The sequence below is a fragment of the Gouania willdenowi genome, chromosome 3 (genome assembly GCF_900634775.1).
Source record: "Gouania willdenowi chromosome 3, fGouWil2.1, whole genome shotgun sequence".
In the NCBI taxonomy this organism is placed as follows: Eukaryota; Metazoa; Chordata; class Actinopteri; order Blenniiformes; family Gobiesocidae; genus Gouania; species Gouania willdenowi.
Genome location: NC_041046.1, coordinates 11,719,907 through 11,744,191, shown reverse-complemented (window position 1 = coordinate 11,744,191; position 24,285 = coordinate 11,719,907). Strand labels below are relative to the sequence as shown.

General features: G+C 39.0%; 1 protein-coding gene across 3 annotated transcripts in view; it reads left to right on the top strand.

Moving 5' to 3' along the window:
- Positions 1 to 3,474: 3,474 nt before the first annotated feature.
- adamts17 (ADAM metallopeptidase with thrombospondin type 1 motif, 17) overlaps positions 3,475 to 24,285 on the top strand; it is a 148,068-nt gene continuing 127,257 nt past the window's right edge. For all 3 annotated transcript variants that reach the window (XR_003673824.1, XM_028443272.1, XM_028443271.1), the window contains exons 1-2: positions 3,475 to 3,612; positions 5,184 to 5,488. Coding sequence is in view for 2 of the 3 variants with exons in the window: in XM_028443272.1 (XP_028299073.1) it covers positions 3,531 to 3,612; positions 5,184 to 5,488 (387 nt within the window). In the remaining variant the exon portion in view is untranslated. The remainder of the gene's footprint in view (positions 3,613 to 5,183; positions 5,489 to 24,285) is intronic.

Genomic DNA, 24,285 nt, shown 5'->3' with positions numbered 1-24,285 from the left:
TGAACGCAAGAGTTGAAAATAATTTCTGACTAGAAATCAGATGGACTGATGTTCAAGTGTTTGCAGGAGTCTGACACATAAGACACAAAAAAAGATTTCTAAGCTAACACTAAATATTTGAAGTCAAATTACAACATGAATTAATCAGCAACAGTTCCAAGGGCTTCTCCTTATTATCATATTAAACAAGTAAAAAAGCATAAAAGTGCTAGTCTAAACTGGTCTTGACAGAAAGTCACGATTCCGGCCAGTTCAAGTCCGAGACAAGACCAAGTAAAAATGCTCTTGAGACAATACCATGTCATCTTGAGACCAAGGCCGGTTTCTATAACACTAGTAGCCACTTTCTTCTTCACGGCTTCTGAGGAATGCGGTGCAGAATCGACTGTGTATCACAAATAGAACAACATTGTCATGCACAGCGTCGTGGAACTGTTTCACTGACAGAATCAGACAAAAAATTTTTGTAGCAAATCAACCCTTAGATCTGTTTATGTAGATGACACAACCCGATTTCATTCAAAAACAAATGAAATCAGACTGACAACAAAGTGTCCAGATAGCTGTAGCTAACATGCTAGTGTATGGGGTGCCGATTGCAAAGTTGCGCATGCTTTACATTTAGCTAACAAACCGCGTTTACAAAACATACTTGAATTATTTTTTTGTTACTTTTAATTGATTGATTTAAAGCAATATTTGTGATATTTTTTTTTCACTCAAATGTATGTCAATGTTAAATCTGTATGTTTAATCTAAATCTAAATGTTACATTTAAATGCAAACATTAAATCTAAATGTTAAATGTAAATGTTGAATGCAAATGTTAAATCTAAATGTTAAATGCTAAATCTAAAAGGTTACTTTGCATATTTGATAAATATTTAGTTCCACCCGTGACATTTACATTTAAGATTTAGATTCAGTTTTAACATTTAGCATTTATATTTATCGTTCAGCGTTTTGATTTAACATTAAGATTTAATTGCAGCATTTAGATTTAATATTGACATTATGTTTTTACAAGAAAAAAAACACAACAAATTTCACAAATATTGCTGTAAAACTGGTCAAATGTAACAAAGAAATTCACATACGTTTTTTAAATGTGGTTTATTGCTAAATGTCACAAAGAGTTGCTGTTTATTTTATCATATGTAACTTTACAATCAGTACCCCATACTAGTGCTAGTCTGATCAGCAGTGACAGAAAGTACCTCACACAAGGGTCGGATGAACCACTTTTTAAATATATTAAATTCTTCCACGTGCACCTAAAGATGTAAAGATGAAGACGTTCATTATTTCAATGCTTGTATGAGAAGACACAACGTGTGTATTTGTTCATTCTCAGGTGTTTTTACCCTCTAAGTCATTTCAATGTATAATTTTGCCATTGTACTTTTCTCACTGTTCAACACATTTCATGGAATATTTGCTAATTCTTTCTAACATGTCTCCATCCAAATTGGCCTTGTCATTCTGGAAATGCTTTGAAAGGTTCACATGCACTGGGAGCAGGAGATGTTCTGGTTTTCTGTTTGTTTCTACAATGTTGTCTATGGCAGAGCTTCACTCAGCAGCCGCTAGCGTTCAAAGAGACCAGCACAGGAAGCAGAGCCCAATGTTCTGCTCACACTCTCACCCTTTATTTTTCTCCTGTATTGTTGTCAGATTAAGAGCTGGTGCTCAGTAGAATGTAAGCCCCACAGCAGAGCAACCTCCAGGAGAAAAAAAAAGGGGGGCCAGCTTGTGTTTTTAGGCTCTACTTTTTTGCACAAAGGAAATTTGCTCTAAATGTATTGTTCATATGTTTTAATACTAAAATGTTTCCACTTTATATCATGTATGCTATTTTTTTGATTATATAATGACGTAAGTGCATTAATTACATGTAGAAGACAATAAAATTTGATTAAACAAAACTTTTTTATGGCTGGTTCATTTGAGCTGAACGACTATTGGGGAAAAAAGAAAAAAACAAATAAATTGACTTCCTACCTGCATAAGTATATTTTACACTGCCCAACAAAGTAAAATGAACAGGTAAACAACACATCCTTGATTTAAATGACTAAAATATTCCAGTTGAAAATCTTTGTGGATCAAAGCATAGGTCCACTTCTGGACAGTCTGTGGTGCAACGTGGCTTTAGTGTCCCACATGTGCTGGATCGGATTCAGGTCTGGAAAACAGGCAGGCCACTCCATAGCAGTTATCTCAATATGTTTATCCAAAAATTCAACATCCAACCTGGACGTGAGCATGCTCACATAAAAGGGGTGGAGTTTGCTATGTCTGACCAATGACCAACAAGGAAAAACTTATGTCACCATTAAGGAACATGTTTTTTAAAAAAAGAAGAATTAAAATCCAGAATCCAAAAATGATGTTTGGAAAATTATATCTCAATAACTGAGGTGCACGGTGGTTTAGGGGTGAGCACCTCACAGCAAGCAGGTCCTGGGCACAAGTCCTGGGGTGAACACTTAGGTCCTTTCTGTGTGGAGTTTGCATGTTCTCCCTGTGCTTGCGTAGGTTTTCTCCGGGTACTCTGGCTTCCTCCTACAATCCAAATATGGGATTGAAATCTCTAGAATGCCCGTAGGAGTGAAGGTGAGCTGTGGTCTGTCAGTGTGTGTGTTGCCCTGTGATAGATTGGCTCTCTGTCCAGGGTGCACCCCCATTTAGAGCTGGAGATAGGCACCAGCAAACCCTACAACCCTGTAAAAAGGAGCAAGTGGGGCAGAAGATGGATAAATGTATTGGAGTTATTTTATTTAAAAAAGAATTGTACATTTTGACAAATCATTTATTTTATACAGATGCATTTGTGGAAAATAAATTCCAAATAAATTCCTCAGTTCCAACTGTGCAAGATTTAGTCTCTTCTTTTTTAACTTTATACTCGAGATGTTTACTGTATGCAAGGGAACCGAGGCAAGATTTATTACCAAAAATAAATGTGGGGAGAGAAAGTAACAAGTAACTTTTACTTTGAGCACTATTTAACTGAGCTACTTTTTACTTGTGCTTGAATATTTTATGCAGGATTTACTTGTACACGAGTACAATTTCAATCAAGTCACAGTACTTCAACCTGAGTAGGAAATATCAGTACTCTTTACACATCTGTCTGATAGTGAACATCTGTCTGTCACAGCGGTCCTCACAAAGCTACTGTTTATGGCCAAGCAAACACGTCTACAGCTAATCAGCAGCAGCTCTCCAGTCTCTATTCTTTCTCCATTATCTCTATTCTCTCCATTCTGAACCTGACACCACGGCCACGTGTAGGGTTTCAACCCCCAAACATAACAAACAGCTAACCTGGCCAATCACAAGTTAGAACCTTCTTAGGGGGCTGGACACGACCAATCAGAGTCGGGCAGGGGGGCGGAGTCTGTTGTGGAGGGCGTGTCCTCAGCTCTTCTCCGTGAGTTGTTCTAAACTTCTGCCAGTCGAGGGAAAATCCGTGCAGTGTGTGACCGTCCTGTGAGTGTGTGTGGCCGGCCTGCTTCAGTGTTACCATGCCCTCCAGCTCCAGCCATGGCTCTCTGTTACGACCATTACTACTGCTGCTGCTCACTGTTCTGTGTGTCTGTCTGACAGGTCAGTACCACCGCTTTATTACACCGTGTGTCCCTCACAGCTCTAATATAGGTCAGTCTCAGAGTTGCTCCTTCATTGTGGAAGATGTGAACCAGGGTTGGGGTCTATTATAAATGTAATTTATAATTTATTACAATTATAGCGTAATTATAATCGTAATTGTAATTGAAAAAAAAAAATCTGTCGCGTTGTAATCCAATTTGAATTGTAATTGAGTTCTGATAATTGACTTTGTAATTGTAATTACTATTCTGTACAAATTATCAATTATAATTCGATTAAACGCTAAACAGTTTTATTATTTATTATTATTAAAATATGCGTCATATCAAGTTTTCCCACAACCAAGATTCACTCACACAGGTGGTAAGGGTTAGAAATGGTTAGTCACGTGGGTTAGAGATAGGATATAAGATGTATTGTTTGAATAGGGATGATACAATTTTACAGAATAACAATACTGTAAATGTAACTGATGTTTTGTACAGAGTTTATAGCTATTGCTAAATTGTTATAATAAGAATAATGGTGATAATGCATCGGATTTAATTTACATTGTTGTGCATTATTTTTTCGCTCCACGCACAGTGGTGGTAAGCTACTAGTGTAGCCACAGCTGCCCTGGGGCAGACTGACAGAAGTGAGTCCCTCCTAAAGTGGTCCCTTCGACCAACACCAACACAGACAATGTGGGTAAAGTGCCTTGCCCAAGGACACAACGACAATGACTTGGATAGAGCGGGATACGAACCCCCAACCCTTCGGTTATTGGACAACCCACTCGAGTTTTCTGTTTTGGAGATATAAAAATTACAATATTGCCTATACATAAATAGGCAATATTGTAATTTCTTGTTTTAGGAGTCACTGCTTTCACTTTTTCAGACAACAGCATGAAAAAGCACAGTAAGGTAGATTTCTGAGTGCTTTCTAATCCAGACTTTCCCCGAAACAAGCCACACTAAAGTAATCACTCATACATGCTGTCCTTTATATGAGAAAAAGACAAAAGTAGCACATTCTGTGCAACTGTTTAATAACTGATCTTGTTTGGCATATTGCATTAGCAAATTTATCCTAGAATTGTCTTTCTGGTCAGACTTAATTTGAATTAAAGTTATCAAGATCTATAGTTTATATCACCATTTTGAGAAAAAATATCGAGATATGAGTTTTGGTCCATATCGTCCAGCCCTATAATCAATGCACTAAAATCTAAAGATGCTAAAATGACACAGTACACACATACACACGCGTATACAATCATCACAATGCTATATGAATAAAAGTTAGTAAAATTGTAATTGAACTTTGGTAATTGAGAATGTAATTGTAATTGATTTTCAGGGGAAAAATTATAATTCTAATTTATTTGTAAATGGAAAAAATGCCGATTACATATTCTACTGGTAAGTTGAATTGTAATTGAAAATGTAATTGTAATTGACCCCTATTGTGAAGTGTCAGACTTTCAGCTCTATGTGTCTCAGTTTGCAGTGAATGTGTCTCACCCACTCAGCCTGAGGCAGGGTCTAAGAGGCTATTTCTGATGGAAACTTTATCCCCTACAGCCCGGGTGGAGCAGGACACTGATGAGGTGCTGCCGCGGCTGATGAACGTGCGCACTGGCCGCATGCTGCGCTCTGTGCATGAGCCCGAGCACATGCTCCTGTCACTGCCCGCCTTCGGACGCGACCTGTACCTCAACCTGACCAGGGACACCAGCTTCCTGTCCAGGGACTTTGTGGTGGAGGAGAGACACCGGGACCGGAGCACGGTGGTCCGCGGCCCGCTCTCAGACCGTCTCTGCTTCTACTCCGGCCCCATCATCAACCACACTGACTCACTGGCATCCTTGAGCACCTGTGGAGGACTGGTAAGTCCATCTTCATTCTTTGGAGCAGTTCATAGATATTAGGTAATTCAGTGTGTGCAGTAGATCAAACATCTGCTGATGTGTCTCAGAGACATTTCTGTTTCCAGTGTCCAAATGTTCAAAAGGTGTAATCTTGACACTTATTGGACGACCTATTTTACCACTGAGCCACGGTCGACCAGATTTTCAAAAAGTGTAACCTGTATCAAAATGATCCATTATTATTATGCTATCCAGGATAACATAATCCGTCTTAGTTTTATCCCAGTTGTTCAAACTAAAGCAAAATTGGACTTGATCAGTCTGATCCAGATCCAAACTTTTCTAGATTAAAATACATCTGCCCCCACAAAAAAAAAACAAACAAAAAACAGCAAATGCACATTCCCTGTGCTTCAAATTCAAACTTAAAATTTCAACATTGTAACATTTGAAAAATAAATGATCACAATTTCAGCCTTCTTCTTCTGAATATTGCTACAAAGCAGAATGTCCCTCTCTGAGGAGGTAAATGATGACTCTGAGCAGCTGAAAATAAAGACATACCTCTGACCAGACATGCAGTAAGGGATGCCATTGTCAGAAACTATATTTGAAAAGTGATTTGTGGATATGTGTAAATGTTAAGTTTCTAAATTGATTTTGACAGTTTTTGAGAGGATTATTTTATTATTTTCTTTCCTGGTCTGTAGTGAAGTAATCTATAATTTTATGATCTTAAAATGTATTTTTGAATCACATTTTGTACATGAAATCCACTAAACTGCTGAGATCACAATAATCCAGAGTTTTGTTTTTTTTATCAATCCCTTAAAGTTTTGAACAACAAAATAAAACCAAAATTGGATTACGTGATCTAATCCTATCTCAGAATCTGTTTTTGTTTGATACAAAATTGGCCGTTGCTCGGGTACGTTAACCCACTCTATGGATACGCAGCAGGTCACGTGATGGGTGCACCACGTGACTTAAAGTTCCGTAATTTGTATTTTAGCTCAAATTTATCTTTTGCTACCCTGCTAACCCTTTTATTTCAATCCTAGCTGTAACTGTAACCCTAACTGTAACTCTATTCCTAAACCTAACTCTATCCCTATCCCTAAAATGTTAATTTTTGTCGGATATGTATTTTTAAAGGTGGAATTTGCTGTGTTAAATATAATAAAATTAAAAAAAATACTTGTCATATGTGGGATTCAAACTCACGTTAGCAAAACCCATGTTAGCGGTAAGTGTGGCGCCTTAGACCTCTCAGCTTAGGTAGAAAAGCTCCGGAAAAAGTCCGGGGGGCTACGTTTAACGTACCTTCAGACACTTTCTACAAAATAATGCTCCACCAAAATATTGGGTAATAATGTTTGTGCAAATTAACTTTAAATCATTAAAAATAAAATGAATGCAGAAAATAGTCATATCAGTGCTGAATGAACTTGTTTTATGAAAACTGCAAAATTTCACTGCATATGAAAAATAAACATTTCAGTCAGTGCATTACCCTGGCATCGATGGTTTCATCCACAACACGCAACGTTTCTCATGGATCTTCTGTAGCTCTGATGAGATGTTAACACACTGAGCAGATGAAGCTGCACAGAGCGCTGTTGCTTAATTTGTGTAATTGGAAAAATAAAATAAAAAAATATTTTTTTGATAATGTATCGCTAGACAAAACATTACAATATATTGTCGTATCGACATATTGTCACGCTCCTAGTTAGGACTGGTCATCTTTATATTCTCTGGCGTGCCACCAAGATGACCTAAGTCTCACTGCACAGACCAGGGGCCTCATTTATAAAAGTGTGCCGAGGTAAGCACAAAATATAAACAAGGGCGCACGTACGTTCCACGCCTTTTTCTGTTTATAAATCAACTCAATTAATTAATTCAAAAGTTGTCGCACATGAGGAAACACCTTGCTCCGCCCATACGGTGCCTATGAAAGGTCAGGTGAACGCCCTAAATGAATATTCACTAATACGAATTTCATGGTGGACCGAGGGAGAAAACAAGCAAATAAAACAAATTTCACTCAATGTTTATCTGTTTATTTATAAGGATCCCCATTAGCTGCAGCTACTCTTCCTGGGGGCGACTGAAAAACATTTTACATACAAAAAAAGAAAAAAATCACTCTTAAAGCAAACAAAAACTGAAAAACAATATAAAACAGTCAAAGTAAAACAAAAAAAACACACAATCAATGTTATTGTCATTATTGTTACCTCCTTCCCAACCAACCAACCGGCCAACCAACCGCCTCACCCTACAAGTCTGCACACATTTGAAGAACAAAATAGGCCACACAACAGACTACACAGATGGACAACAACCCCACTATATACACACACAAACCAAACCCAGACCACCCCTCAACCCAACAGATGCAGTTTAACAAGTCTTTTGAATTTATCCACATTTAAAGTGAGTTTGATGTGACCAGGCAGTAAGTTCCATTCTTTCATACCCCTAAAAATGACAGTTTTTTTAATGGCATTTGTTCTTGCAGCTATTAGTGGAAAATTTCCCATCACTGCATGTTTGGTTATATATGCATAATAATCCGTGCTAAAAGAAAGATTCCTGAAAAAAATAAAAGGTGTCCTAGTGACAACAATATTTTTGGTGAAAATGATTAGTGAATACAAAAATCTGTCTTTAACAAATAACCAGTTTAGATTTTTATGCATTGTGATGATATTTGTCCTGTAGTTGCATTTAAGTACTGTAAGAGCAGCTTTGTTTTGCATAAGTTGTAATTTATTTATCATTTCTCCAGTAACATTTGACCAAAACTGCTGGGCAGTAGTCAATGTGTGATAGTATTAATGCTTTGATAGCCAAATTAATTGCACTACACCTTAAATACCTCACAGGAGGAAGAAACGGGAACGAGTGAGATTATGGCGCTACAGAGTGATATTGTGACGTATCCAGCAGCTCACAGCTCCACATACTAACACAGAACATGTGCGGACCTGAGTAGATTATTGATAATGTTGAGATGGTGAGATAAAACCATCAACTAACCGGGCCAAACGGGTCATCCCTGCGTGTCGGGAGGAGGGGGGGTTACAAAACACCCCCAGCCTGTGAGCCAGATAGCAAAATAATAGGTGACACATAGGAGGTAGCAGCGCACCTTTGGATGAAACATCATTCGTGCTCAGCAGAGCTCAGAGGGAGAGGAGGAAAGGCGTTTACGAGACAGAAAATGGCGCTACATACAAGAGTTAATGTTCTCAGCAGCGCACAGCAAAGCACACTCGACCTGAGCATGTGTGGAACTCATGGATAGTGTGGCGATGGTGAGATAAAACGATAAAAAGAAAGGGGAACGCAGTGACACTCTGCATGTCCGGGAGGAAGAGGAAGTTGCGTGTGTGCAGACTGATGGGAGAGAAACTTGGAGGAATGCCAAAATACAGTAAGAAATTCATTCAACTCTGACCCAGATAGCAAAATAATAATAATTTTTCCATCAAAAGCCTGGTCTCACTGTTTGTTTTATATAAGGAAACAATGTTTAGATGTTAGAGTTGTCACTAAAGCAAAAAAAAATAGCTTTAAAAAGTCACTGACAGGGTTTTTTTTAGAAAAAGGCTGTTTTCTCAGCTTTTTGCTCTGAAACTGAAGATTTGTGTAAAACTTGCTCTATTCAACAGCTGATTACAAACGAATGAAACGAGCCAGAAACAAATTATGTTTTTTGATGAAAGTAGAAGCTTTCAGAATCTGGTGTCAGATTTCAGATAGTCAAAGTAGAAAACTGTGGGTCTTTAAAATCAGTCAAAATGCTCAAAAACGGCTGGCACTGTGGGGTAGAAAATCTGAAAATGGCTGGCATTGAATGAGTTAATTTAAATGTTTAATACAGGATTTTTATAAATAGCGCAACTGGAGCCAAAATCATACAGTTTGTCTTTGCTGTATTTAACACTAACTTATTTGATGTAAACAGTTTCTAATTCATTGTGTATGCGTGCTGATATGTATATGATGGAATCATCAGCATACATCACTACATTAGCTTTATCTATATTATATGGTAAATCATTTGTGAAAATTGTGAAAAATAATGGACCAAGGCAACTTCCTTGTGGCACTCCACATGTTACGTTTTTGATGCTAGAGAAGCTTCCATTAAAATGGGAGGTGGACGTATTAATTGTTGAGGTGTACAAACGCAGAAGAGTGTAATTTGGTGTCACAGTGCGCATTACGAATGATAAAAGAAAAAAAAAGACTGTGATTGGTGAAAAATAAACGATCACATATAATAGCGGAGGAGAAAATGTGGATTACTCTCCATAGGAAGAACGTCTGTTCAACAGGTGGAGGAAAGAGCACCAGAGCTCAGCCTGACAAAAAGCTGGAGGATCAGTGGGGATCCCCTCTGTGTAACCGAGGTGGGGGACACACACTGATGCACGATATGCAGCAAAAACATGGGATTAAACTCTGCAGCAGCTCGTCTTCCTCTCACAGCAGCCTCTTCCTCCTTCCCGCAGCCTCTTCCTCATCCTCACAGAGGAGGGGAGAGGCTGCGAGAGGCAGGACCCCCCCCGGTCCTGCCTCTCGTGGGTCTCCATAGATCCTCTCCCTCCAGTGTATCCCATGCACCTTGTCCTCCAGCAGTGCCAAATAAGCCATTGTGCATCTTTACGCATTAGTGTGTTTTTTTTTTTATAACAGCTACAGGTGTTGTAGCCAATTGATCAGCAATTTTGCCCAATGATCATGTGATTTTAAATACAATTATTATTATTAATATAAAACTGTATTTGTAGGCACGCGCACGTCACTCACTCCCTGCAGGCGTCAGTATAATTATTTCCTCCTCCATTTTTGCAAATGCATCCTTCAAATAATATGTGTTGTGAAATGTTGAATGTCTTTGATTATTTCACACAAATTCTATTAATTTCACAGAGCTTTCTTTAATTTTATCCTTCTCCTGTTGGCGTTGGAGTTTCCCGTTTCTCATGATTTAGTGCGTACGGCAGGGTCTGAGCTGCCGTGGAGATGCGCACATTATCTTGCCAGGTTTTTTTTTAATACAGTAAATCATAAACTTTGCTAATATGTGGCGTACGCTTTCTGTTGTACGCACGCAGCATTTATAAATGAGGTACCCGATCATTGGGTTCTAAAGGATCCAATTCACTTGAGAAATATTTTTGTTAGAATCAATTTTCAATCAGCTCTGGGGAAATTGTAGTTTGTGTTAATGAAGTATTTCACACACAAATACAAGAGAAAAGCCAAATGGGTCTGTTTAATTGTGTATCCATCATGTAATCATTGTTATTCACATAATTTTAATAGTCTGCTCCTTTTGATAATGTGTTTGTTGGATACCCAATTATCCTCAATTCTCTATGAAATACAAATTCACTTTATTGGATAACACAAACTAATCTGTAGAGATGGCAACCCTGTGTGCAATGTGTAGGTTTTTTTCTTTTCGTATTTGAATGGTTTGATTTCTAAATGAGATTTAAGAAGAACATAGCATTATGGTACATATCAAGTGATTTAAGTCACTGATGGTGTCTTTATAAAGATTATAAAGGTTCTCACCAGCGCTGTTCAACGTAGGGGCCCCCTACATTGTGATTTGATCCCCACGTTATGATGTCGGCCTCTACTCTGTGTTTCAGCAAGCGTAGGTGGGGATTTTCTATTGTTTTTTCCTTATTTAATCGGCACCATCATAATATCTGTTGCACACTGTGACACAGAAGCGACTTCCAGGCATGCACAGGTTGTTTTAACTCTTTTTAATCTACATAACCCAGAAACACATACAACAGCCGCACCATCTATTTACTACAGGCGATTTGCTGGATGCTCCCGCCTTCACCTGTGGACAACTGCAGCCACTTAGCTGTCCTGATGTTGCCTGTGTGCATCCTCCGCTTGGTAACCCATAATCACCTTCTAATACAAACATTGTGCTTCATAATCTAAACAAAAACAATTAGCCAAATAAAACAATAAAAAAATATTAAATTAATGAGTTACCTGTGTCCATAACAGTTCCAATATTAATTCAATTCAACTTTATTTGTATAGCACAATTTACAAGAAAGTCATCTCAATGCGCTTACCAAAATCTAAAATTCATAATAAGAAAGAAAACACCCAACAAGATCCACATGAACATGACACACATGACAGTGGGAAGAAACAACTCCCTTTGAACAGGAAGAAATCTCCATTAGAACTAGGTTCAGAGGTGGCAGCCATCTGCTTCGACTGGTTGGGGTTAGTGGACAGAAGCACCAACAGAACAGGATAGAGAGATAGAACCTCAGTGTCTCAGACTAGTTGAGCCGTGAACCACAGATCAGGAACTGCCATCATCAGCTTCACGACACCTGAAACAGAGAGAAAAGGGAGAGGAGAAGGCACTGACTGCAGAAAAACATGATACAGTATTATCAAGTCAGCCTGCCTTGGCCTTGGGCCTCACTCCCAGTGGCCTAGCCAATACTTATTATGAAGGTGACGAATATCCTCCTGTTTATTGGAAAGCTAACGGCAACTACAAGGTCTGTAAATACAACTGTTCACAGACGAGCCCTTGTCCGCTCTAGCGGTTATGTTATGATTCAGTCCTGTTTATGCGGACTGTAAATCATAACCAGCTACATCAGAATTTGAATCTCTTCCCGTTTATTGAACCAGTAAATGCGACCGTTAACAGATGAGCCCATGTCCGCTTTAGCGATTAGATTATGTTAATCTAATTGCTAGATTAGTGTGTGTTAACTGTGAGTTAGTGCATCTCAGTTTATACCAAGACATTCTTGTTTTGTCCCAACATGCGGGCAGCTTCTTCTGTGCTGCTTTTTTTCACGGGAAACCAATGCAAATTAGCCCCGTACTATATGTGACACACTTGAAGCTCATTGGCCGACATCTAGACAGGCCGTGCGCGGGAGTTTTAAAGCTAAAGCGCGTCTTCAAATCAGTCTTTTTCTAGACATTCTGTCACCCTTTTTCCCATGAAAAATGCAGTGTAAAATGCACAATATTGTCCCAAAATAAAACATGCATGTTGGGCATTTCCATGTCATATCGTGGCCTTAGGTGGGTGTGGTTTGGGTTGCGTGGCCAAGTGTCCTGAAGTAAGAAAACTGACTCGTTCAAAGGATCACCACTTCAAAGCACACGCACCAGGCCCTTTGAACTTGTTTTCCTCCTTCATCACTTCTTTGTTGGAGCCATCGTGTCCTTCCCATAATGCCCAGGCTGTGGAAGTGATGATGGCCTGTTTGGTTTGTCTTGGCCAAGAAATTTCCTCATTTTTACAACAACAACAACACAATTCTCTGCTCTCCTGAAGTATGTAGAAGCCTAAAATGGGATGAGAAAACTGGAGCGATCCTGGCCACATCAAAAACACTTTGATATTTCAGGACTAGGGGTGGGATCTTCTGGGTACCTCACGATACGATACGATACGTGATACAAAGCTCTTGATAACGATTATCTCACGATATGACGGTATTGCGATTATCGATATATTGGACAGAAATCAATCTACGATAATCTATAATCTATAGATAAAAAAAATCAATACTTAGCACGAGCATATTGATAATCGATCGTGCGAAAAGAAATATTGCAATATATTGCCGTATCGAAAACTGAAAGGAAGGTTAACAAACTCAGAGTCTATCCATAAACTCCAGGTCAACATACCCCTCAATGGGAAACTCAGGGTGTCTGATTCCATCATAGCTGGTATGAAGTGGGTCAATCAACCCTGAGTATGTAAACCTTGGGTTACTTATGTGCATGCGTGCAACAAAAAGCCCTCATCAATGGAGCAGAGATTACTCGAGCTGCCATGGCAACCACCCGGAAGACAGTGATTTATTCACCCCGATGGGTGAAATAAGTAGGTGTGGAATATGAGCATGTTTTAAAGGTGCATTCACTAAGAACGCCACTTCAGCGACTATAGTCTTTTAAATTGCCCGTGGTTATTCACGCTTTTTAGTCACTTCATCGCGCCAGGGACGTGACGACCGTTTAATATTCATAAAATGTGTTTGAGGAGCCACGGCAGCAGCAGAGGGGTGCTGCATAGAAAGCCCTCCTGCTACAGTGGCTATAATGACAGTGAAGGCAGTTTGACATTGAGTCAATGATATGGATTTTTTATGTAATGTAGTTGCCAAAGTCATGTCGACATCCAAAAAAAAAAAAAAAAGGAGCCTGGGATTGAACCCCCAACCCTACGCTCCAAAAGACATAGCCTTTACTCATTACGCCACAGTAACTTTTAAATAATGATTTCCATACATCCACCTATATTACAGTATTAAACAATGTAGAGTCAATGTCGAGTCATAAATGTGTATTCACTTAAATTAACCTTTTCCCCTTTACATTTGCCACGTTTGTACCCAGGGAACTTTACTATAGATGCCAGTAGGTATTTTAATGCAGATCAACCTCTCAGTGTCTTTCCCTAAATGCTGTGCATTCACAATGTTATAAAGACAACCACCAATTGCAAAAAAAAAAAACGTAAAGCGGCAGAGAACAATGTCAAGGTACATTTAAGTGTTTTATGGAATACCCCTCTGGACTGATTTATGTTGTTTTTGAATTGTTCGCTGGCAATAGGAGCAACGCCGATGAATTGAAACGTTTTGAATATGTACAACAAAGAAATGTAAATAAAATTTGGAGATGACCCCAAACACTTGAACATAGAAGTAACCAGAGTCAGTGTTATGCATCTACTGGAGCTCCTCGTGTCTTGTATACAGCTTCCATGTGTGTTGACAGCCGCTGTCCCTCACAAAAGCTGTGTAATTATTTACGTAAAAGTCTCTAATTGTACGTTTTCAAACATGTATTGTTTTCCCCACACCAGAGGCACAGTAGATAGTCAGTCACCAGTTTATTTGCACACTACTTGTACCATAACATCCCAAAACAAAACTAAAGTGACCCAACAAGTTTTTTACAAGCTAAAATCAGCAGACTGCATGAAAACAGGAGCTGCACCAGAAAACTGATTTTAAATAAAGAGATAAAAAGCTGTTCAGATTGCTTTCTCTATGTCAGAATGTGACTTCAGTTTTTTTTTGTTCTTTTCTGTGGCCACAGAAAAATGTGAGGCCTTAGATGACGTGCTAGAGAAGCAGGAAAGTTAGAGTAACGACTCTGTGAGCTAAAGCATCATGAGTGCAGGGTGAAGGCTGTCACATGTGGTAACATCCAACACATGAGCGAGTGGGGCTCCAACTTTTAAAAATGGTTTTCCTGTTAGAGATAACAGTGAGAGCATGTTGAGTTTCAGCTGATGGTTCCACATGAAACCAATGAGAGTTCCTAATGGAACCGTTGATCAGTGTCCAGCTCTTACAGCAATGATGTTCTACACCTGCAGTCAACACTGACCTCTGAGCTCCTAGGAGAGGTGGGGGTTGATGAAATCATAAAATTCCCCTCAGTGAGCACTGAAGTTCCCCATTAGCCGAGGCTTTGTGATAACACTCTTGTGTAAAGAGTGAGAGTGAGCGCAGGTAGGGGTTCACTCTCAGTCCTTAGCAGAACCAGGCTTAAAGTCAGCTCTGCGGTCTACTGCGTCCTCACTGGGACCCACCGAGCATGTGTGTGTGTGTGTGTGTGTGTGTGCATGTGCTTTAGGTGGGAGTGCTGCATCCTTCGACTTTGATTGTGTAACAGCTGTTGTGTTTAGGGCTAGTTGTGTAGTTTAAAGAACTGCCAACAATGTTTGAGGATGTTACTAAACAGCATTTATTTTAGTGAAGCTGTCCACTAGAGAGCACTGCTAAACTGTTTTGTACGCAGGAAAGAAACGGTTTTAAACCACTTCTTTTCACGCAAAACAACTCTTCGATAACTTGACATCAAAGGAATCTTTGTCAAACATTTGAACTGCATTAGTATTTTATCATGGTTTTCAGCAAATTTACTTGTATGTCTTGACATGTTTCGACTGCCAACTGTCAGTCTTCCTCAGAGGCATCTACTGATCGCTTTGATGTGTCCTCATTTTTTCTGGGCATGGCCAACAAGAGAGTTGTTTTGTTCTGTCCCTTAGAGGAGGAAAAGACTAAAGTGCACATATTGTGCAGCTGCTTCTTAATTAATGTGTCTGTGTGGCATTTTGCACCAGCAAATTTAACCCAGAATTGTCTTACTGGTCGGACTTCATTTGAAATAAAATAATTGGGATTTACGTTCTATATCGCCATTTTGAGAAAAAATATTGAGATATGAATTTTGGTCCAAATCGCCCAGCCCTACTCTCAAGTTGGCCATGCCCAGAACTCATAAGGAAACAACAAAGCGATCAGTGCCTCTGAAGAAGACTGACTTTTAAAACAGTTGAAACAGTCAAAACATGCCAGTAGATCAAAGTCAATTTCCTGAAAAAAAATTGTCTGAATAAATAAAACCATAACATAATATTTAAAAAAAGAAGACAAACTGAACTTATGGGAATTATTAATGACAGTTTTCTCTCACAGTTGCTTTAGCAGAACTTTGACATTTGTAGAACTGTTGCTTGATTGTCAGAAATTTGAATTGGGTCTGGTTTGGTTTGTGTGGCCTGGCATCCTGAAATAAGAAAACCGACTGGTTCAAAGGATCACCACTTCACAGTACACACACCAGGCTTTTCAAACTTGTTGTCTTCCTCCTTCATTGCCTCTTTGTTGGAGCCATCGTGTCCTTCTCATAATGCTCAGGCTTAGGGAGTGACGATGAGGGCCTGTTTGGTTTGTCCTCGCCAAGAAATTCCCTCACTTTTACTACAACAACACATTTCTCTGCTCTCCTGAAGCATGTAGAAGCCTAAAAAGTTTGACAATGAAACACACACAGGCACACACCTGTCCCTGACAAAAATCTGTCCCAATCCACTCTGTGCGATGTCAGCGATGGGATTTATTGGTCCCAGATCAAGTCCGTAGCAATCCTGGTCACATCAAAAACAATAGGAACAATGCAGGTGAATTGAAACGTTGTGAATACATAATAAAAATAAATTTTAATAACATTTGGAGATGACTGCAAACACTTGAACATAAAGGACCCAGAGTCAGTGTTGTGCATCGACCTTGTTTCTTGTGATCAGTTTCTGTGTGTTGACGGCTGCTGTCCCTCACAAAAGCTGTGTAATTATTTACGTAACAGTCTCCAATTGTAATTGCAGACTTTTAAGTCTCCAAAAAAAAAAGAAATATATATATATATGCTTTGTCACTTGGTACCAGTGACGAATGCTGGTTTCTAGAGGTATTGCACAAGTTACAATTTTCATACAGATCGTATTTGCCAAATGTGTTCGAAAAGTCCTGTGTACAGAGACAGCCAATAGTGTGTCCCGGTTCGATGTCAATACAGACACACAGAATGGATTACACATAGACAACTTATTCTACAAATCCTAATTCTACACACACTGATCAAAGTACAGACAATGAATTGTATTAAGTGCACACAAATGGTTTTGCACATTGCAATTCTACGCACACGGGTTTCAGCACACGAATCATGGTACAGACACAAGGGTTGTATTGTTACAATAATGACCCTTCACCCTAGAATCTTTATAACTTTTGAGTAAAACTGGCCCTCTCCTTGCTTCAAATGTCTTCAAGAAGGCCTGGACATTGTCCCTGATACCTGATATGGTGTCCCCCGTATCAGAGGATTATAAGGACAATCATTACACAAGCTCAGTAAAACCAACCTGAATAAATACTAGGGATGTAAAGACTAATCGTAAGGCAGTTATTAATTGATTCATCGGTGTCACGGTTCATATAGATAGAAAATTTAATTGCAGTACCTAGTATCTATTTATCCTTCTCTTGTTTGAACTACATCACTCACACGTGACGTGAGCGTCGGCGCCAGGCATATACGCAGAGTAAGTGGCTGCTCAGGGCCCAATTGCATATTACTGGCACTGCTGTGCATTGTGCGCATCAAAACTGCAGGGTGCGTTTCCAGTAATCTATCCAGCCATGCATTTGTTTGTAATTACAAACTGGCAAACTAGAGTGTGACATTGGACCTGACCTTGCCACGATTGGTCAGCTCATTGTAAGCAAGTAGCGTGGAAGAAAATGCCTGATACAAACAACAGCACACGTCATGTTGAAGAGAATTCATCCGTCCAGAAGCGTAGGCGGCAGGCGGAATTGCCTACTACTCTTAAACATGTTCATAAATGATTCCTTACCCCTTTATCACCAAAGACTATCTGGAATATTACATGAATATCTGTAAAAGTCAAGTTTTTCTATTAGCTCTGTCTGCTAGCGCATAGCATCTCTTCTTCACTGCTAGTATAGCTACATGCTGGGTTACCAGCACCCTCTGCTGGTTGAAACCAATTTCTGATGTAAATACAGTACACTGACTGTTTTTTTTTAAAGTCCAATTGTTAAGGCACAAAATACATTTTTAGTTACACATTAACAACCGCAACACATTTACAAATGACCGCAACACATTTACAAATGACTGCAACAAATGAACAAATATGGAAACACTTTTACAATTACAATGTGCCTTTGTAAATCTATATCCGTAGTTAACCCATTTGTTCCATCAATGGATCCAGTATTGATACTTAAGGGCTGCAGCAAAAATGGGATTTCAGGAGCAGATCTCTTTTTTAAACATTTAAAGCATGCATGCAATGAATTAGCAGTTGAGTGAAGATAGGGCGGGTCATGGACATACCAGAGGGTCGGCTTTGAACTGGTTTCATCTCAATCATTGCCATTGAGCCGATGATTTATCCACATTCTCTTACAGAAGTGAATTTTCTTGTGCAGATTAGTTGCCATACTTCAGTCAGAGCAGCTACAGATGTAACATTCCTCTATTGTTTTGTGTTTTAGAGGCACTGTAAAGCCAAGACATTACTGTTAACAAAATGAAATCCTGCACACCTAAATTAATCAAAGAAATTTGCTCTGCTGGCTTGATGATTTTAATTGTCTTTGTTAGGATTCAGTTTTCAAACACGTGTGGCCACACTGCCTCTGAGCAAGTAGACTTTAGGTGTTGGTAGGATCTCTCCAGGTATTCAGCTTGAAGGGCTATCGTCCAAAAACACTTCTTTAAACTCAGGCCTCCATTGGCCATCACAGTATATGCCTATATATACAGTGGGGCAAAAAAGTATTTAGTCAGCTACCAATTGTGCAAGTTCTTCCACTTAAAAGGATGAGAGAGGCCTGTAATTTTCATCATAGGTATACCTCAACTATAAGAGACAAAATAAGGAAAAAAATCCAGAAAGTCACATTGTAGGATTTTTCATGAATTTATTTGCAAATTATGGTGGAAAATATGTATTTGGTCAATAACAAAAGTTAATCTCAATACTTTGTAATGTACCCTTTGTTGGCAATGACAGAGATCAAATGTTTTCTGTAAGTCTTCACACACTGTTGCTGGTATTTTGGCAAATTCCTCCATGCAGATCTCCTCTAGGGCAGTGATGTTTTGGGGCTGTCGCTGGGCAACACTGACTTTCAACTCCCTCCAAAGATTTTCTATGGGGTTGAGATCAGGAGACTGGCTAAGCCACTCCAGGACCTTGAAATGCTTCTTACGAAGCCACTCCTCCGTTGCCCGGGCTGTGTGTTTGGGATCATTGTCGTGCTGAAAGACCCAGCCACGTTTCATCTTCAATGCCCTTGCTGATGGAAGGAGGTTTTCACTCAAAATATCACAATATATGGCCGCATTCATTCTTTCCTTTACATGGATCAGTCGTCCTGGTCCCTTTGCAGAGAAACAGCCCCAAAGCATGATGTTACCACCCCATGCTTTACAGTAGGTATGGTGTCCTTTCTCCTCCAAACACGACGAGTTGAGTTTTTACCAAAAAGTTCTATTTTGGTTTCATCTGACCATATGACATTTGCCCAATCCTCTTCTGGATCATCCAAATGCTCTCTAGCAAACTTCAGACGGGCCCAGACATGTACTTGCTTAAGCGGGGGGGACACGTCTGGCTCTGCAGGATTTGAGTCCCTGGCGGCGTAGTGTGATGGTAGCCTTTGTTACTTTGGTCCCAGCTCTCTGCAGGTCATTCACTAGGTTCCCTCATGTGGTTCTGGGATATTTGCTCACCGTTCTTGTGATCATTTTGACCCCATGGGGTGAGATCTTGCATGGAGCCCCAGATCGAGGGAGATTATTAGTGGTCTTGTATGTCTTCCATTTTCTAATAATTGCTCCCACAGTTGATTTCTTCACACCAAGCTGCTTACCTATTGCAGAGTCAGTCTTCCCAACCTGGTGCAGGTCTACAATTTTGTTTTTGGTGTCCTTTGACGGCTCTTTTGGTCTTGATCAAGAAGAATTTGCAAAAACAACAATGGCAGTAACACGCAGTAACGTTAGCGCTTAGCCAAGCATAGATGTCTGTTAGCGCAAGTACCGGGGAGCCATACATGGCAAAGAATTTGTGCACGTGGTCTTTAAAAGAGTTTTTAGTTCCTAACCTGGTGATGTTTTCTGGTAGAGTGGGTCGTCCAATAACCGTTGGGTTGGGGGTTCGATTCCTGCTCTAACCAAATCATTGGGCAAGGCAATTTACCCACATTGCCTTGTATGTATGGGTATGAATTGCGTATGAATGTTGGTGGTGGTCAGAGGGGCAGTAGACGCGAAATGGCAGTATGCCCAGGGCAGCTGTGGCTACAATGTATGTTACCACCACTGGTATGACTGGTGTAAATGAATAATGGTCTCTGTAACACTCTTTGAGTATACATAAATCCAATCATTATTATTATTACGGCAGAAAAACACACTCCAAGAATTTGCAATTATCAAGCATTGATACAAAAGATGTTTCTCCTAGAAATATTACGGTAGACTGTTGGTTGGTTGTCTATAGTATGCATCATTAAGAACATTAAGCATTGTTAGTTGTCAGCAGGAGTCCGCACATAATTCTAACATGTTTGCTTATACCGGACTGAATGACTTAAATTTCATTGATTTGGTTGTGCAACACATCTGACATCAGATTGTGTTATTTTGCATTGCTCATCATGATCACCATTTAATTTGATTGGGGTTGTACTTTTCTTGGGGAGCAATGACCTGCAGGGCAGTGTTTAAGTTCAGAAATGACCTGAGTTTGGCTGTTCATTTATTTAACATCAGAATGCAATCACATTTTATTTCATATCAAAATTTTATTTTGGAGATATTCAAGTGTCATGCTGAAGACATGTTTAATAAATATTGAAAATTGAAATTTATAACATTGAAATAGCCGCATTGTGAATAGTTACTTTGACTAAGTATCATTAAATAATTGTTAAGTGAAAATTTTTGAACTAGACTAATCAAAAAATGTATCTTTAGATTAATAAAATGAATAAATAACTTGCACTGACACTATTTATTGATGACTCTTTATTCCGTGACTAATCAGTGACAAGAACATAAATTAAATGCGATAAAATCCACCGGATTGAAAAACCAAGAAGAATGCTTACAATTTAATTCACAAAAAAATGCTGGTGAAACATTATTATGTCACTTAAAGACAAACAAATAAAGGACTCCTTTTTTGGCAGTCTACTGGAATGCTGTTGATGTGTTAAAGCAGTGATTCTCAACTGGTGGGTCGGGACCCAAAAGTGGGTCGCGGAACAGTACTGGGTGGGTCGCGGACAGCTGGTCAAAAATAAATAAATACTTAATGTCGGACTTGTGCTTTATTTTGAAAGAAAGTTTTTATTTTTTTTTTTTTGTTTTTTTTTTGACAGGCATGCTGCATACATATTGCACATGAAAATGTATAGGTTTATGTTTTAAAAAAGATTCTGTATGTGTGTTTTCAACAGCTATTTTTGAAAAACTAAATTTGGTCTAAAGAATTCTAAAAAAAAAAGTGGGTCGCGAATTCATGACCGTGGCAAAATGTGGATCCCAGGGTGAAACCAGTTGAGAACCCCTGTGTTAAAGTATACATGTCATGATCCTCAGTCTGCATGCATCTCATCTTAGCCTGATGGATTTTATGCCCGTGCAGATTTTTACCCACTTTGCCACAAATGCGTTGTGTACTCATCGTCGTGTTTCTGAAAGTGTGCATCGGCATTCTTTGGCGCTTCCTTGAAAATGGCACCAAATATCACCTAATCAAAGACAACAAAGCCACTGCAGATTAGTGTAGTTCACCAATCACAGGTGGAGAAAGCAAAATCATCATCACAGTGTGTGAATGCTCTCTAAATTATTATTCCCATTCCAACCATCTTCTGACGCATCCCAGTTCAGCTCGTCTCATGATGGAAGGTTATTGTCCAGTTAAAACACCAATATAATTATAAACCTAATGAAACATTTGTTCACACTTTGTTGTGATTCACATGTATTGCTGTTACTCAGCTTGGATCCAATGACAGACCCTGACGGAGATCAGGGAGAATAAGAGAAACCTGTCAAACTCAGTTATATGATGCTGAACTCCACATGGCCCAGGCTCTGAGTAACACTATCCAGTCACAACTGAGGTCCTTCACCCTTTAAGTCCAACTCCCTGTGTGAAAAGTCTGCAAACCACCCCTATAACCCCCACCCAACAGTACTCCACCCTCTACCATTTTTATATGGGTTGAACAGAACTGTAACTTCATAGGCGGTAACTTCAAAGCAATATTCAACCCATTGAAATGAATGCATTCTAGATTAAAGGTCTGAAGCTAAAACTTTGTAAGTAATTTGTGTACGTCTTTAAAATGTGTTTGGAGTATTTCGTAGCAAATTTTGTAATCCTTTAATATGTGGGCATTGCCATTATGGAGATTTTAGCTGATCAGCGCTTGCATATTGTATATGCATATATACAATATAATACCACATTTTTTTTTGTAATTGAAAAGCTCAAAACACCCCAGATCAGACAGCCGATGAATTACTGTCAACTGGAAAATGCAATGAATTTGCTGTATATTTCAATTAAAAAATACAATCAATAAGTTCCAACATCAGAACAAACCAGCAAAATAACAAAATGCTTGAACAGCTGCAACCACTAAGGGATGAGTCAACTCTAATATTAGAGTTTATGACAGTGAACCTAAAAACAATAGAGGTATTGTTCAGCAGCACAGTATCCTCAAACTTCTTTAAAACTGTTGTAAAGCCAATTGTCACTGATTTTTGTCAGATAATTAACTGCTCATTCCAATCAGGCACCGTACCAAAATCCCTGAAAGTAGCTGCTCTGAAACCTCTGTTAAAAGAGAGAACAATCAGCAACCTTCCATTCATGGCCAAGATCGTTGAAAAGGTAGTCTTCGACCAACTGAGTCAATTCTTAACATTCATCAAAATATTTGATAAATTTCAGTCAGGCTTTCGTTCTCATCACAGCACATAAACTGCTCTTATCAAAGTGATCAATGACATAAGGTTGAACACTGATTCAGGAAAAGTATCTGTTCTCATTCTATTGGATCTAAGTGCTGCATTTGACACTGTAGACCATACAATTTTGTTTTACAGATTGCAAACATGGGTTGGACTAAATGGAAAAGTAATGCAATGGTTTAAGTCATACTTGGAGGAGCGAAGTTATTTTGTAAGCATTGAAAACTTTGAATCTGACAGATTACCAATGTCCTCAGGGCTCTGTTCTTGGACCCGTTCTGTTTAGCCTTTATACGCTTCCTTTAGGACAAATTCTACTGAACTGTAAGGTTGATTATCAGAGCTATGCAGGTGACACACATCTATATATATTATCACTAAACCCAGATGACTATGGTCCCATAGACGTGTTGTGTGACTGCTTAGAAAAAGTAAACTACTGGATGAGTAAAAACTTCCTTCAACTAAATCATGACAAGATGGAGGTGATTGTCTTTGGGAACAAGGAAAAGAGGACTGCTGTCAGCAAATATCTTGGGTCTCAATTTTTAAAAGCTAAAGACCAAGTCAAAAACCTTGGTATTCTGATTGACTCAGATTTTATCTGACTACTGAATGTCAGACCTATCACAAAAACAGCCTTCTACCACCTAAAGAACATCTCCAGAGTGAAAGGTTTAATGAATCAGAAAGTTCAGGAGAAACTGGTCCATGGTTTTATCTCCAGCAGACCGGACTATTTCAGCTACAGCTGGTTCAGAACGATGCCGCTCGGGTCTTAACCAACCAGAACAAAGGTCAGAACACATTACTTCAGTTTTAAAATGTTTCCACTGACTCCCAGTCAGCCTCAGAATAGATTTCTGCTGGTGTATACATCTGTGAATGGCTTTGGCCAGAATACATCAGTGAGATGTTAAATCTGAGAGACCTGCTAGGTTCATACCTGACTAAAGACACAAATCAGATAGTGGAGCCCAGAGCTCAAAGTAAGCATGGTGATGCTGCGTTTAGTTGCTATGCTGCAAAGAAGTGGAACAAACTGCCAGCAGAGATGAAGTCAGCATCCAATGTGATCAATTTTAAATCAAAGTTAAAGGCACTCTTTTTCTCTACTGCGTATGATTGACAGGGAGATTTTGGTCATGTTGTCGTTGATATAATGTGTTTGTTGATGATTTTAAATGTTTTTACTAATGATTTTAAATGTTTTTTACTGATGATTTTAAAATGTTTTTTTTTTTGCTGCAGATTTTAATGTTCTTATTAGGGATGTAACGATTAATCGTAAGGCAGTTAAAAATCGATTCATAGGTATCAAGATTCACATCGATGCTGTGAAAATTGAATCGCAGTACTTTTTTTAACCAGCA